This window comes from Narcine bancroftii, chromosome 4, assembly GCF_036971445.1.
Source record: "Narcine bancroftii isolate sNarBan1 chromosome 4, sNarBan1.hap1, whole genome shotgun sequence".
NCBI lineage: Eukaryota > Metazoa > Chordata > Chondrichthyes > Torpediniformes > Narcinidae > Narcine > Narcine bancroftii.
Genome location: NC_091472.1, coordinates 203,741,311 through 203,755,913, shown reverse-complemented (window position 1 = coordinate 203,755,913; position 14,603 = coordinate 203,741,311). Strand labels below are relative to the sequence as shown.

General features: G+C 43.2%; 1 protein-coding gene across 2 annotated transcripts in view; it reads left to right on the top strand.

The window, feature by feature from the left end:
- The window catches only part of hira (histone cell cycle regulator a), a 191,380-nt gene that overhangs the window by 77,133 nt on the left and 99,644 nt on the right, over nt 1-14,603 (top strand). For both annotated transcript variants that reach the window (XM_069933676.1, XM_069933675.1), the window contains exons 8-10: nt 1,421-1,588; nt 2,885-2,998; nt 5,059-5,129. In XM_069933676.1, the coding sequence (XP_069789777.1) occupies nt 1,421-1,588; nt 2,885-2,998; nt 5,059-5,129 (353 nt within the window). The remainder of the gene's footprint in view (nt 1-1,420; nt 1,589-2,884; nt 2,999-5,058; nt 5,130-14,603) is intronic.

Below are 14,603 nucleotides of genomic sequence, written 5' to 3'. Positions count from 1 at the left end.
TGAGAGTACAGCAATGGTACATGAAAATGAATAAATGTTTTCCATTGGAAAAAATAGCATATAATTTAAAAAATAAAGTCACATTATTTGAACAAATTTGGGAACCGTACATGGAACACAACAGAGAGGGCCTACCGCGGATCTCCACCCCCTAAAATGATAGAATGAGAAGAAGACGAAATTAACTGACCCAGTGTGTAAAAGTAGATGACACAATTTTCTTGTTTATTTTCATTGTGTGATGACATTGTTTAATGGGTTTAATGTATATGTTGAACTTTTAATGAGTTTGGCGGGGTGTGGGAAGGAGGGAGGAAAAAGAGGGAGAAAATGACACCATGTATAATCAAGAGGGAAATGTTTGTGTGTATTTTGATTAATATAGTTCATAGTGTGAAAAATAAAAAAATTTAAAAGATGCTGACTCCCAAGAATGTAAATTTGCTCTCGCTTGGTATAGTCCAAAAATAACAGCCAGTTGTGGGTATTTTGACCTTGGACTAATTAATCAGAAAGATTCTAGATTGAGACTGCTGGAATTGATTATCTGAAGATTCCAGTCCCTTGTTCTTCAGGTGAATTATTTGTGTTTTTATGGTAGTTTTCAAAGTTAATTCACATTAGGAAGTATAATGGTGAGATAAAAGGGTACTGAATAGTCTAAGCAGAGGAATAAGTCTGTGCCAACTATGATGCTAATCCAACTTATCTCATCTGCCTGAATGCCTTGTAAACTTTGCTAATGTGTCTGCTTCTTATCACCTCCCCTCTCAGCATGTTCCTGGTCCCTACCCACTTAGTGTAAAGACAAGCATATTTGTATCCTTTGACAGTCTTCCTCACCATCCACACCCCCACAAATATCTGTGTTATCTGTAAATTTGCTAGGGTGGCACGGTTGGAGTAGTGGTTAGTGCAACACCTTTACAGCGCCAGCAATCTGGACTGGACAGGGGTTTGAACCCTACGCTCCCTGTAGGGATTTTGTACGTTCTCCCCATGTCTGCATGAATTTTCCCCCTGGGGAGGGGGGAGCTCTGGTTTCCTCCCACCGTTCAAAAAGAGAACATATCGGGGGTTGTAGGTTAATTGGGTGTACATGGAGCGGCACAGGCTTGTGGGCTGAAATGGTCTGTTACCGAGCTGTGTGTCTATATAAATTTAAAGAGACCACCTACCTTCTCATATATCACAAGTAACAGAGATCCCAGCACTTGCAGAACACCACTGGCTAGAAGCACCCCTCAATCCGACACTCTATCTTTGATGTTTTCTTGAAAGAAAATGTATGGTTCATATGGAATTTAAATTTGGAAGAAGGCTTGTTGCACTTTAACTATGGTATTTGGTGTAAATTGTCTTGTGTTTTTTTGGTGGTTCATTGGTTCTGGTCTATATCATTTTTACCATCTCTCTTTAGTGTGCAGGGACGACGCATGTACTACGTTTAAGCTGGTCCCCAGATGGCCATTACCTTGTGTCTGCACATGCAATGAACAACTCAGGCCCCACAGCCCAGATCATTGAACGGGACGGCTGGAAAACAAATATGGACTTTGTTGGCCACCGAAAGGCAGTGACTGTGGTGGTACGTATTCTGACCTTTTGAATCCTGTGAAGAGCATTGATTTATAAAAGGAAAGGAATAAAGGAGGAACTAGATTAATGGACAAGAATTTTGATCACCTACTGTCTTTCACTTTTGTTTGTATATGAATTACATTGCAATTTCAGGCAAGGGCAGAGACCCAAGTCCAGGTGAAAATTCTGGTTACTTCCCACGATTCACCTCTCCACCATTTCATTTCTGAAAAAAGGTGTCTGCTGCAATACTAGAACCGTCTGGATCTTAGACATGAATAAACCAAGCATATTTACAGTAAAACCTCCAGTATCCAGCATCTATGGGGATTGGTATATGCCAGATAAGTGCATTTTCCGGTTGGTTGAGACCCTACTCTTACAATGCCTAATAAATATATCTGCATTATGAATAAACAGTTTAAAAGACAAAAATACTATTCACCGATCAAACTTCACCTGCATGAATATATAAACCTTAAAACATTTAACTTCATTTTCACTTGCATTCTTTGAAAACATTGAGTGTCGCTGCATCCTCAGGTTCCTTCCCCTGCAGAGAGCCGAACAATAATATTATAAACAATTAACCCTCCCCCTCCCCCAAAGTTTACAGATAAAGTCTCTGACTGGGGCGACTCTTACCAAGTAGGCATAAGGAGTCACCCCAACGTTGAGTGGCTTCATCCTGAGCAACGCCATTGCTGTTTCACACGACTTTATTCAAACAACTGCTACGAGCAAAGCCTAACCAAGGCCCTCCGCTGGCTGAATGTTGGCTCCCATCTTCACCCAAGGGTTATGTGTTACTTCAGAGAACATTTACTTTTACAATTTTACACGTGCGTATTTTTACCTATTATTTTGTTCTTATTTATTTTATATATATTAAAATGTATTTTTCTCGATTTTTTTTTTTCCCCCAGAATTCCAGGGGTTTTACTGTATTGCATTTTGGTTATTGCAGCAATGATAAAACTTAAACTTGATAATCAGTTTTAGTTTTGTTTGATATTATCCTGCGAAGAATCGTATCATAGTAGGAGATCAGGATCTGCTGATTTCCTCAGTGCTCAAGTTCCTCTGTTTATTTGTAACTGAGTGAATTACAACACTTGGCTGTGAATCTTCCATGCCATTAAATATAGCATTGGCTTCTAGTACTGATGTGTACCCAGAACCTGATATGTGTCTGTTTATGTTGCTGATCAGAAGACTGAATTAATCACTTCTCTACTCTATGGATGTAAAGGAGGGCTTTGTTGATCTGCCACTGACGGTTTCCTTCTGATCCCATTTTCAGAAATTTAACCCCAAGATCTTCAAAAAGAAGCCGCGGAATGGAAGCTCCAATAAGCCCAGCTGTCCTTACTGTTGCTGTGCAGTGGGGAGTAAAGACCGGTCTCTCTCAGTTTGGGTAAGCTCCAAGCATAGATGCCTTTTTCTTGCGATAATGCATCAAGACAGACCAACTTTCACCTTGTTACTTACATGCTTTGCTATCTCTCCCCCCCCCCCCCCCAACATGCACAATTTTAATTGCATCTTAAACATTATTTATCTCTTAACATTTTGCAATTCTGTTTAAAAAAAATAATTGACCTGAAATGTTACCTCTACTTCTTTCAATATAGACCAGTGGTTCTCAACCTTTTTCTTCTCACTCACATCCCACTTTAACTAACCCTTCTGCTATTGGTGCTGTGATGAGTAAGGAAGGGATTGCTTCAGGTGGGATGTGGGTGGGAAGGGAAGGTTGGAGAATCACTGCTCTAGACCCAATTGTTACTGAAATATTTTGCTTGAGAAAAGTTGTCATTGGCCCATTTCCGTGCACATAACGAGTCAATGAGGGACGATTAAAACAGTGGTTTTCAAACTTTTTCTTCCCACCCACATCCCATCTTAAGCAATCCCTTACTAATCACAGAGCACTGATGGCAGAGGGATTAATTAAGGTGGGATGTGGGTGGGAAGGGAAGGTTGAGAACCACTGATGTAGATGTTGTCTGAGCTTCTGACTATTTCCAGCTTTTGCTTTAGCTTCAGATTTTTAACATGTACAATATTTTGTGTTACTCCAAAGTCATCCTTGATTACGCAAAATGACATCAATTATCCTTGATATGACCCCCTTTGGCTGTTGATTGGAACCTCAACACCCCATTACCTCTACCCCTGGCCCCACAGGCTGAATCAAACAGTTGACGTGATAATTGGATTTGGGCTTTCCACTCCATTCTTAAAGATTGTCTATTTTTTTCTCTGTTACATCTTCATCCATCGGTTGCTGAAGATTTCCATCAATGTTTTTATCACCTCCAGGTTCAGCTTTCTTGGCGATCCTCTCTCAGGTTTGGCTCATTCAAAATACTGCTGCTAACCCACACCACTTCTGGCTCATTTATCGCTTCCTGAGCTACAGCGACTCCCAGATCCCTAATCCTCAGGCCTTTGGTATTTAATTCTGTCCTGACCTTCTCCAAATTGAGCAATCCAAGAACAGCTAATTTCTCCCATTCTGGGATGTCCCGTTTCCTTCAACTGCTCTTCTGCTCCCTTTCCCCTCTATTTTGGAGTTCCGTACATGTTCGCTGGCATTTTTTTTCATCTTTCAGATTTTAGATTTATTGTCAGAGGGCATACATGACATGATTCTTTTTTCCTACGGACCAGGTGGAATTGCCACTTATTGGTAGTGGACCAAAAAAAAAGTACACAATGTACACATGTAAACAGATAAACAAATGTAAACAACTGTGCAATACAGAGAGAAAAAAACCCAAACAATAATGTGCACAAGACAGAGTCCATAAATGAGGCCCTGATGGAGTTTGTTGTTGAGGATTCTGATGGTGGAGGGGTAGCAGCTGTTCCTGAACCTGGTGGTACGAGTCTTGTGGCACCGATACCTCTTTCCTGATGGCAGCAGCGAGAACAGAGCGTGTTCTGGGTGGTGCGGGTTCTTGATGATTGCTGCTGCTCTCCAATGGCAGTGTTCCCTGTAGATGATGGTGGGGAGGGTTTTGCCTGTAATGTCCTGGGCTGTGTCCACTACCTTTTGGAGGGCTTTACGCTCAGGCGTACTAGTGTCTCTACACCAGACCATGATGCAGCCAGTCAGCACAACCTTCCACCACACATCAGTAGAAATTTTCCAGGGTTTTTGGTATCATACCAAACCTCCGCAAACTCCTGAGGAAGTAGAGGCACTGATGGGCTTTTTCTCGATGTCGTTGGTGTGTTGGGTCCAGGGAAGAACCTCCGAGATCATGACTCCCAAGAACTTTAATGCACTCTTTAGAATCTTATCTCTTGAATTCAGCATTTTACCTTCAATTGCAAATGATTTCCTTTGGGCATTTGGCTTTGATTTGCTTTGCTGTTGTTTTAAATAGTCCATTTAATTGAAAGAAAGACCATCTTGTAGTCAAACGGAAGCATGCTGCATGTTCATCGGTTGCTTTGTGTCCACAGCTGACTTGCCTGAAGCGACCCCTGGTGGTGATCCATGAATTATTTGACAAATCAATTATGGATATCTCCTGGTAAGGGACATGTTGGATTATCTAGAATTTCATACTGTACTCGATTAAATCAGCGTGAAATTGATAATATTATTACAATAGAATTTTATTTAAATGAATTAAGAATTGGGGTAAACATTATTTTGCAGAATTTCAGTTTTATTTCGGAATCAATTACGCTATTGTCCCCCTCCCTCTCCACCCCCATCATCCTCCATTCACAGAGCCATCCCTCCTCCTCGTCCTGTTTGCTGGTGTGCCCTCCCTCCCGTATCCACATTTTACCTCCTGCCTGCGGGTCTGTGCTCCTCCCCCCACCCCCCCCCACCGGCCCACTGTTCTGTTTGGGCAGCGGCCTGCATTTTGTCTATGCCTTGATGATGGCCTCATGCCTGAAATGTTAGTTCTGCTCCTTTTTCTTTTGTATATACAGTTCACTGTTTGACTTGGTCAGTTTCTCTAGCATTTATAGTCTATTTACTTCCGCACACATGTTTCATTGCTGCTGGGTAAGAATAAAAATGTTAACTGATCTGTTCTTGAGTCAGTTTAACATATGCTAGAAATCAGGATTGGTGTCATGGGGGGCATTCACAGGCCATGCCTTCCCTCCCCCCACCCAGTCCGACACTGCCGCTCCTCCTCCCCCCCGCCCCCTGGTCTGACGAAAAATCAATGCCTCCCGCGGTTACCCTAATGCCTCCCAATTAGATTTGTTCTGACGCCGACTCTGCTAGAAATTGGCTGTCCTTGTACATTTGCCAACTAGTTGATTGAACACTTAATCCAACCTGGATGTAAGTAAAGCGGGTAAGTCTGCAGACACCATGGTTGAAGTAAAAGCTCAACGCTGGAGAAACTCAGCAGGTCAAACAGTGCACTTTATGTAGCAAAGATAAAGATACACAACTGATGTTTCGAGTTTGAGCCCTTCGGCAAAGTATGGAAAAGTGTTGGCAGGCATCCGAACAAAAAGGTAAGGTGGGAGGCCAGCGCATCTCGAGAATACTCAATGGCCCTGCCAAAATCCATTATGTGGTTCGAAAAAAGAGGGAGACCTACAATAAATATAAATAACAAGGAATAAAGGAGATGTTCGGAGAATACATTGAATGTAAATAGGATCTTAAGAAAGAAATTAGAAAAGCTAAAAGAAGGTACGAGGTGGCTTTAGCGAACAGGGTGACAATAAATCCAAAAGGTTTCTACAAATATGTTAATAGCAAAAGGAGAGTGAGGGATAAAATTGGTCCCTAAGAGAATCAAAGCGGACAAATGTGTGTGGAGCCAAATGAGATGGGGGAGATTTTGAACAAGTTCTTTTCTTCAGTATTCACTAAGGAGAAGGATATTGAATTGTGTTGGGTAAAGGAAGCAATGAGAGTAATTATGGAAAATGTAGTGATTAAGAAAGAGGAAGTACTGGAGCTTTTAAAGCATATAAAGGTGGATAAGTCTCCAGGTCCCGATGGGATTTTGCCCAGGACCTTGAGAGGTTAGTGGGGAAATAGCAGAGGGTCTGACTATGAATTTTTAAATGTTATTAGAGATGGGTATAGTGCCGGAGGATTAGCGTATTGCACATGTGGTTCATTTGTTTAAAAAGAGTTTGAGGAGCAAACCAAGCAGTTATCGGCCTGTAAGTTTGATATCTGTGGTAGGAAGGTTATGGAAAGCTTTCTTAGAGATAATATATAAAAGTATCTGGAGAAATAGGGTCTGATCAGGAATACTCAACACAGATTTGAGTGTGGAAGGCCATGTTTGACCAATCTTGTTGAATTTTTTGAAGAATTGACTAGGAATGTAGATGAGGGTAGAGCAGTGGACTTCAGTACGGGCTTTGATAAGGTTCCGCATGGAAGGTTAGTCAGGAAGGTTCAAGCGCTAGGTATTAATTTTGAGATAGTCAAATGGATTAAACAGTGGAAGGGAGATGGCAGAGAGTCATAGTGGATAACTGTTTGTCAGGCTGGAGGCCGGTGACCAGCAGTGTGCCTCAGGGTTCTGTATTGGATCCCTTGCTGTTTGTCATTTACATTAATGATCTGGATGATGGAGTGGTAAATTGGATTAGTAAATATGCAGATGATACTAAAATGGGTGGAATTGTGGATAATGAAGAAGGTTTTTAAAGATTACAAAAGGATTTGGACTGCTTAAAAGAGTGGGCTGAAAGATGGCAGATGGAGTTTAATGCTGAGATGTGTGAAGTCCTCCATTTTGGAAGGAATAATCAAAACAGGACATACATAGTAAATGGGAGGGCATTGAGGAATGCAGTAGAACAGAAAGATCTAGGAATAACGGTGCATCATTCCCTGAAGGTAGAATCTCATGTGGATAGGGTGGTGAAGAAAGCTTTTAATATACTGGCCTTTATAAATCAAAGCATAGAATACAGGAGCTGGGAAGTGATGTTGAGACTTTTCAAGGCATTGGTGAGGCCAAATTTGGAATACTGTGTGCAGTTCTGGTCACCGAATTATAGGAAGGATATCAACAAGATAGAGAGATGGTGGAGAATATTTATGAAATATTACCTGGGTTTCAGAATCTAGATTACAAAGAAAGATTGAGCAGATTAGGTCTTTATTCCTTGGAGCATAGAAGGTTAGGGGAGATTTGATAGAGGTATTTAAGATTATGAAGGGGATAGTTAGAGTTGATGTGGCTGGCTTTTTCCCTTGAGGGTAGGAGAGAAGGAAGCAAGAGGTCATGAGTTAAGGGGCAAAAGTTTAGAAGTAACATGAGGGGGGACTTCTTCACTCAGAGAGTGGTGGCTGTGTGGAATGAGCTTCTGGGAGTAGTGGCGGTGGGGGTCCATTTTCTCATTTAAGCAAAATTTAGATAGGTATATGATGGGAAGGAAATGAAGGGTTATGGGCAGGGTGCAGGTAGATGGGACTAGAGGAGAGGACTTGGTTTGGTGCGGACTAGAAGGGCTGAGATGGCCTGTTTCCTTGATGTATACTATGGAGCCAAAGGTCCTAAATGCATGGAAGTGTCACCAAATCTCTTCCCTTACAAATGACACACTATCCTGAATTGGAAGAATGTCATGTGCTCTGGTGTTGTGGGTTCAGACGTGTTGATGTGGGAACCGCAGACTCTTCCATGGATGGGCAGGAGGAAACCGTTTGTGAGGCTGTATGCGCCTTCTGCCATGTCTGTGTACTCCAGTGCAAGGCCTAGCCTCTGAATTCTCCTCCTCCCCATTGGGATGTCAGAGGCCAGAGGCTTCCAGGAGTCAAAGAGGGTGTTTGAGAAAGCTTTGAGCCCATTCTTCAACCTTTTCTGCTGTCCATCAGGTAATTTCCCATGAAAGATCTTGCAATACAGTAGAGTGTCCTTTTCAGGAATCGGTGTAATTGACTGAGAATCACTAGGGCACCGCAGTAGCGTTGCCCAGGTTACAACAGAGAACATAGAACATTAGAGCAAAGCACAGGGCTTCCAACCACCATGTTGTGCCAACGTCTGCAAACCCACTCCACAACAAGCTAATCCTTTCTGTCTCACGCCCAGTCCTGGTGTCTGTGTGGAATTTGCATTTTCTCCCCATATCAGCAGAATTTCTACCCTCCCCCCCCCCATCTAAAAGACACACTGATGAGTTAATTGGCGAGTAAACTGCCCCTTATGTTGGTGGATGGGAGAAGAATAAGGTGGAGCTGATAGACTTGTGTGTTGAGAAGAGGTTAAGGGAAACAAGTGAGTGAATAGGATTGATGGTAATGTTCTGAGAGCTGGCATAGATTCAGTGGGCTGAATCACCTCCAATGTCATAAGGAAATATACATGGGATATTGGTCAAGGAATGGGCACTATTATGCATCCAGTGAATTTGAAGGATTTTGAGGAAATGGTATTGGTGATATTTTTCTAATCCCTTGAAATATCTGCTGTAAATAGACCAGATATAGGGAGGAAAGGTGGATAATGATTTTGTTTTCCTGCTAAATATGAGATATGTTTAGATATATTTTTCCTCGATTGACCAATAGCTGTGGGGCTGTATTCAAGGTGGTGGTGAATTTCATCATCGGCATCTGAGAGGTGGCATCCAAGATCAGACGAAGTGGTCCATGTTTTCCAGGGTTCCACTGGGAGTCCTTGTTGGTGGAGGGCAATGTGATGAACCAGGAGTAGGTTGGTAAAAGATCTTTGTCTTGCAAATGTCGAGTGTCAAGTACATCCTATGGCGTGTATTCGTCTCGAAGCTTCATAATTCCTTTACAGTCATGTAATAATACAAAGAATGCAATATTACACAAAACTTTCTTTTGCCTTCCTTTGTTCTGGAAGTTTGTCGCCTTAGATTGAACCTATTGGCTCAGAGTATTAGCTCTAATTCTGCAGTAGGCTTTTTGGAAATGATGGAATACCTGGAGAATTTATTCAGACGTTTTAATTTTCTCAGAGCAAATACTACTGTCTGCTATTGTGTTTTTTTTGCTTTGCCAGGTCCCCTTCCTGGTCTACTGCTCCTATTAATAGTTATTCTCTACCCCAGTGGCTCTCAACCTTTTTCTTCCCACTCACATTCCACTTCAAGTCATCCCTCTGCCATTTGTGCTCTGTGATGAGTAAAGGATTGCTTAAGTTGGGATGTGGGTGGAGAGGGAAGGTTGAGAATCACTGCTTTAGACCCAAATGTGAGTGCAATATTTTGCTGGAGAAAAATTGTCATTGGCCCATTTCCTTTGGAGTTATGAAACCCTACACATAATGAGTCAGTGAGGGACAATGTAAACAGGGATTTTCAACCTTTTTCTTTTCAATCACATCCCACCTTAAGCAATCCCATACTAATCACAGGGTATAGGGATTACTTAAGGTGGGATGTAAGTGGAAAGAAAAAGGTTGAGAACCAGTGTTCTACCTGTTGAGCTCCATTCCATGTTGAACATATAGGGAGTAATACATGAAAGTCTGCAGACACCATTGTTGGAAGTAAAAACACAAAGCTGGAGAAACTCAGCAGGTCAAACAGTTGCCCTTTGTATAGCAAAGATAACTGACGTTTTGGCCTTCAGCCAAAATATTTAAAAAAACATAACCAATATTTTGGGCTTGAGCCTAAAGATATGTGTCCAAAGATAAAGTCCTTTACATAGGTTAACATAGCGGTTAGCACATCACCATTATAGCGCCAGTAATCAGGTCAGAGGTTCGAATCCCGTGCTGTCAATAAGGAGTTGACACGTTCTCCCTATGTCTGCGTGGGATTTCCCCGGGGGCTCTGATTTCCTACCACCATTCAAAAATGTACCAGGGGTTGTAGGTTAATTGGGTGTAAATTGGGCGGCATGGGATCATAGGCCAAAAGGGTCTGTTATCACGCTGTATGTCTAATATAGGGACTTGGACCAATAAGAGAGTGAATGTGAATCTATATCTCATAAAGGCTGTTTGAGAATATGGTTGTATGGTTGTCTTATTTTGATTCAGTTTTCCAGTCTGCATTGGCCAAGTACTTAACTCTGTTACCTTGTCTCTTTTGTGCTGCTGTTTCCCTGTCATTTTCTTCTCGAGTCTGTGCTCGGATTCTAAGGTGGACAAAGCCTGTGTGCACCTGACAGCAGTTTTGTCTTGACAGTGGATGGGATGCAGTGCCCTGAGCCTGTTTTTTTTTGCCTACCTCTTGGGGGACGGTTTAGTAGAAATTGCTTTTCTCAGCTCGTTGTTGGCAGCTGGAAAACTACCCAAAATAATAAGTGCAAAATCCATGCACAATGTGAAAAGGGACGTGGATGACTCTTTGCCACGGGATAGAGATGGGTTGAGTGGAGTTCATTGTGGGGAAGGTGTGAAGTCATGCATTTTAGTTAGAATCTAAAGACAGACTCGCCAAGGCAAATAGCGCCTTTGGAAGACTACACAAAAGAGTCTGGAAAAACAACCAACTGAAAAACCTCACAAAGATAAGCGTATACAGAGCCGTTGTCATACCCACACTCCTGTTCGGCTCCGAATCATGGGTCCTCTACCGGCACCACCTACGGCTCCTAGAACGCTTCCACCAGCGTTGTCTCCGCTCCATCCTCAACATCCATTGGAGCGCTTACACCCCTAACGTCGAAGTTCTCGAGATGGCAGAGGTCGACAGCATCGAGTCCACGCTGCTGAAGATCCAGCTGCGCTGGATGGGTCACGTCTCCAGAATGGAGGACCATCGCCTTCCCAAGATCGTGTTATATGGCGAGCTCTCCACTGGCCACCGTGACAGAGGTGCACCAAAGAAAAGGTACAAGGACTGCCTAAAGAAATCTCTTGGTGCCTGCCACATTGACCACCGCCAGTGGGCTGATAACGCCTCAAACCGTGCATCTTGGCGCCTCACAGTTTGGCGGGCAGCAACCTCCTTTGAAGAAGACCGCAGAGCCCACCTCACTGACAAAAGGCAAAGGAGGAAAAACCCAACACCCAACCCCAACCAACCAATTTTCCCTTGCAACCACTGCAATCGTGTCTGCCTGTCCCGCATCGGACTTGTCAGCCACAAACGAGCCTGCAGCTGACGTGGACTTTTTACCCCCTCCATAAATCTTCGTCCGCGAAGCCAAGCCAAAGAAAAAGAAGAAAGACAGACTATTGTTTAAGCAGAGAGAAAACACAGCCGAACAAAGTATAGAGTGGTCTTGGTGTTCTTGTCCACGAATTGCAAATGATGGCAAGTAACTGCATCAAGTTTTGAAGAGGGCAATGACATTTTAATGTTTATTGCAAAAGGGTTGGAATTTAGAAATCAGGAAGTATTGCCATAACTGTATTTGGTGTTGGTGAGGCAACACCTGGGGTTCTGTGCATCCCCCTCATTCTTGGAAGGATGTACAACATTGGAAGCAGGCCAAACATAATTCACTCGGCTACACCTTGGGGGTGAGGAGATCTCCCATCTCGAAGAGCTAACAAAATCAGATCTACCTTTTTATTTTGGAGTTCAGAAGACAGAAATGTACAAGGTCCTGAGAAGGAATGAGAGGGTAGATATCCGGATCCTTACACTACAGGGAGCATCTCAGAAAAAGGGGACATGGTGATGAGATGCCCATTTAAAACAGGAACTGTAAACTAAGGTGTATGTGAATTAGATGGTGGGGTATCTCTGGAGTTTTTGATGCCAGAGGGCTGCGGCGGCTAGACCACTGGATGTCTATGAAGAGGAGTACATTTATGTTTAAACAATCAAGGAATTGATGGGAATTGGCATAAAGGGAGAGATGAGGCCTGGGACTGATCAACCATGATCATTTTGAATTTCAGGGAAGGCTTGAAGGCCCAGTAGCGGCCTGCTGCTCCAATTTTCAATTGTGCTTATGTGATAGACAAACCTTGCGCAGACACACGACTAACACTGTAAACCATAGCAGTAAGGATACAGTTTGCATGGACCTCCACAATAAAACAAAATATGATTACTTGATACAGAACTGCAAATTTTATGTAAATTTTCCCTTCTTTTCGACCCTCAAATGGCATGAATGGTTGACAAGATCAGTTGTGTTCAGTAAGTCTGACCCAGAGCCAACACCACTCCCCCTCCATAAATAAACTTCCAGAATTATTATTATTACTATTGGGCTTCTTCACCGAGTTGACCTTCACCACCTTGCAGCAGCAGTGAGGATTCGACTGGTTAGTAGTGTATCCCATTCCTCGTGCACTTTAGCCGGCCGAGTTTCCACCCAGTGACTGTCGGCCATCCAGCCCATTGAGCCTGCTTTGCCGTTCAGTGAGGTCATGGCTGATCTGATGATGGGCTCATCTCCACCTACTGTCTTTTCCCCATATCCCTTAATTATATAAAAATCCGTCCAACATGGGGCAATTGTGTGAGAATGGGACTAACTTAACAGGCCAATTTGAAGAATTCCTGGACAACACTTTCACCAGCAAAGCCTTCTCCTAGGTTGTATGATTCTGTCACATACAACTTGAAAAATGTGAATGCTTCTCCCTGATGCTATCTCCATTTCAGCAATGTGGTAACATTAGCATGACCAAAGTGGGCTAAGTGTGACTGGGCTAGTGTGGTTAATGGTTACTGTGGATTGGCTTGGCTGAAGGTCCTGAACAGTAATACTCTTCTTTCTATGAAGCTTCCCCGAGTATCATTGGAATTAGATTTATTTATGATTGGAGTGTAATTTCCAGATGTCTGAGAGTATGCCTTTCTTAAGCAAACATTCTATGGTTGCCCTTTCCTAGAATATCTCTTGCAATGCCATGTCAAGTTGAGTCAACTTTATTGTCATCTGATTGTACAAGTACAACCTGACGAAACAGCATTCTCTGGTCCTCGGTGAAAAACGAGCAGACATACAACCAGACATAATGCACATACAGACAAACAATACACATGCATGACAAGTATTATATCTAAATAAACAAATATTGTTTTGTACAAATGAGAGGCTTGGATGGTTAGTGTGAGCAGTTCCTTTGGTTGTTCGGCATTTTCACTGCTCGTGGGAAGAAGCTGTTCCTCAGCCTGGTGATGCTGGCTCTGATCCTCCTGTATCTCTTCCCTGATGAGAGCAGCTGAAGATGCTGTGTACAGGGTGGGAGGGGTCCTCAATGATTTTGTGCGCCCTCTTCAGACAATGATCCCTGTAGATCACATCAATAGGGAGGGGGAAGGAGACTCCAGTGATACTCTCTGCTACTCTTATGGTCCTGTGGATTGACCTCCAATCTATTTCTCTGCAGTAACCGTACCCGCACTGTGATGCAGCCGGCCAGGATGCTCTCGATAGAGCTCCTATAGAAGGTTGACATAATAGTGGCCGGTCGCCTTGCCCGCTTCGGTCTTCTCAGGAAGTGCAGTCACTGTTGCACCTTCCTGACAAGCGAGGAGATATTGAGTGTCCACGATAGGTCACTAGTTAAGTGAATTCCAAGGAACTTGGCGCTCTCCACTCTCTCTACTACAGAGTGGTTGACGTGTAGTGAAGGGTGGTCATTCCTGCTCCTCTTCCTGAAGTCCACGATCATCACGATTGGAGCTGGTACTGGCGATACAGTCATGGGTCAGTAGCATGAACAGGAACATGCTGAGCACACAGCCCTGAGGTGTGCCAGTGCTCAACGTGACAGTGGTCGACGTTCTGCTACCGACCTGGACAGACTGTAGTCTTTCTGTTAGGAAGTCAGGATCCAGTTACAGAGAGGGGTGTTGAGACCCAGCGAGGACAGATTCTCCACCAGCCTCTGGGTGATGATTGTATTAAAAGATGAAGTCAATGAACCGCATCTTGGCGTATGGAGGCATCGTTTTCCAGGTGGGTCAGGACGGAGTGAAGCAGTATTGTCTGTGGAAGGGTTTCTTCTGTCGGCAAATTAAAAGGGATCCAGCATCTCTATAAGATATGTTTTTGATGCATTCCAGGGCCAGACGCTTGAAACATTTCATAATTGTGGAGGTCAGTATCACAATTGAGGCCTGTTGTTGTCGTCCTCTTGGGTACTGAGATGATGCTGGCGTTCGTG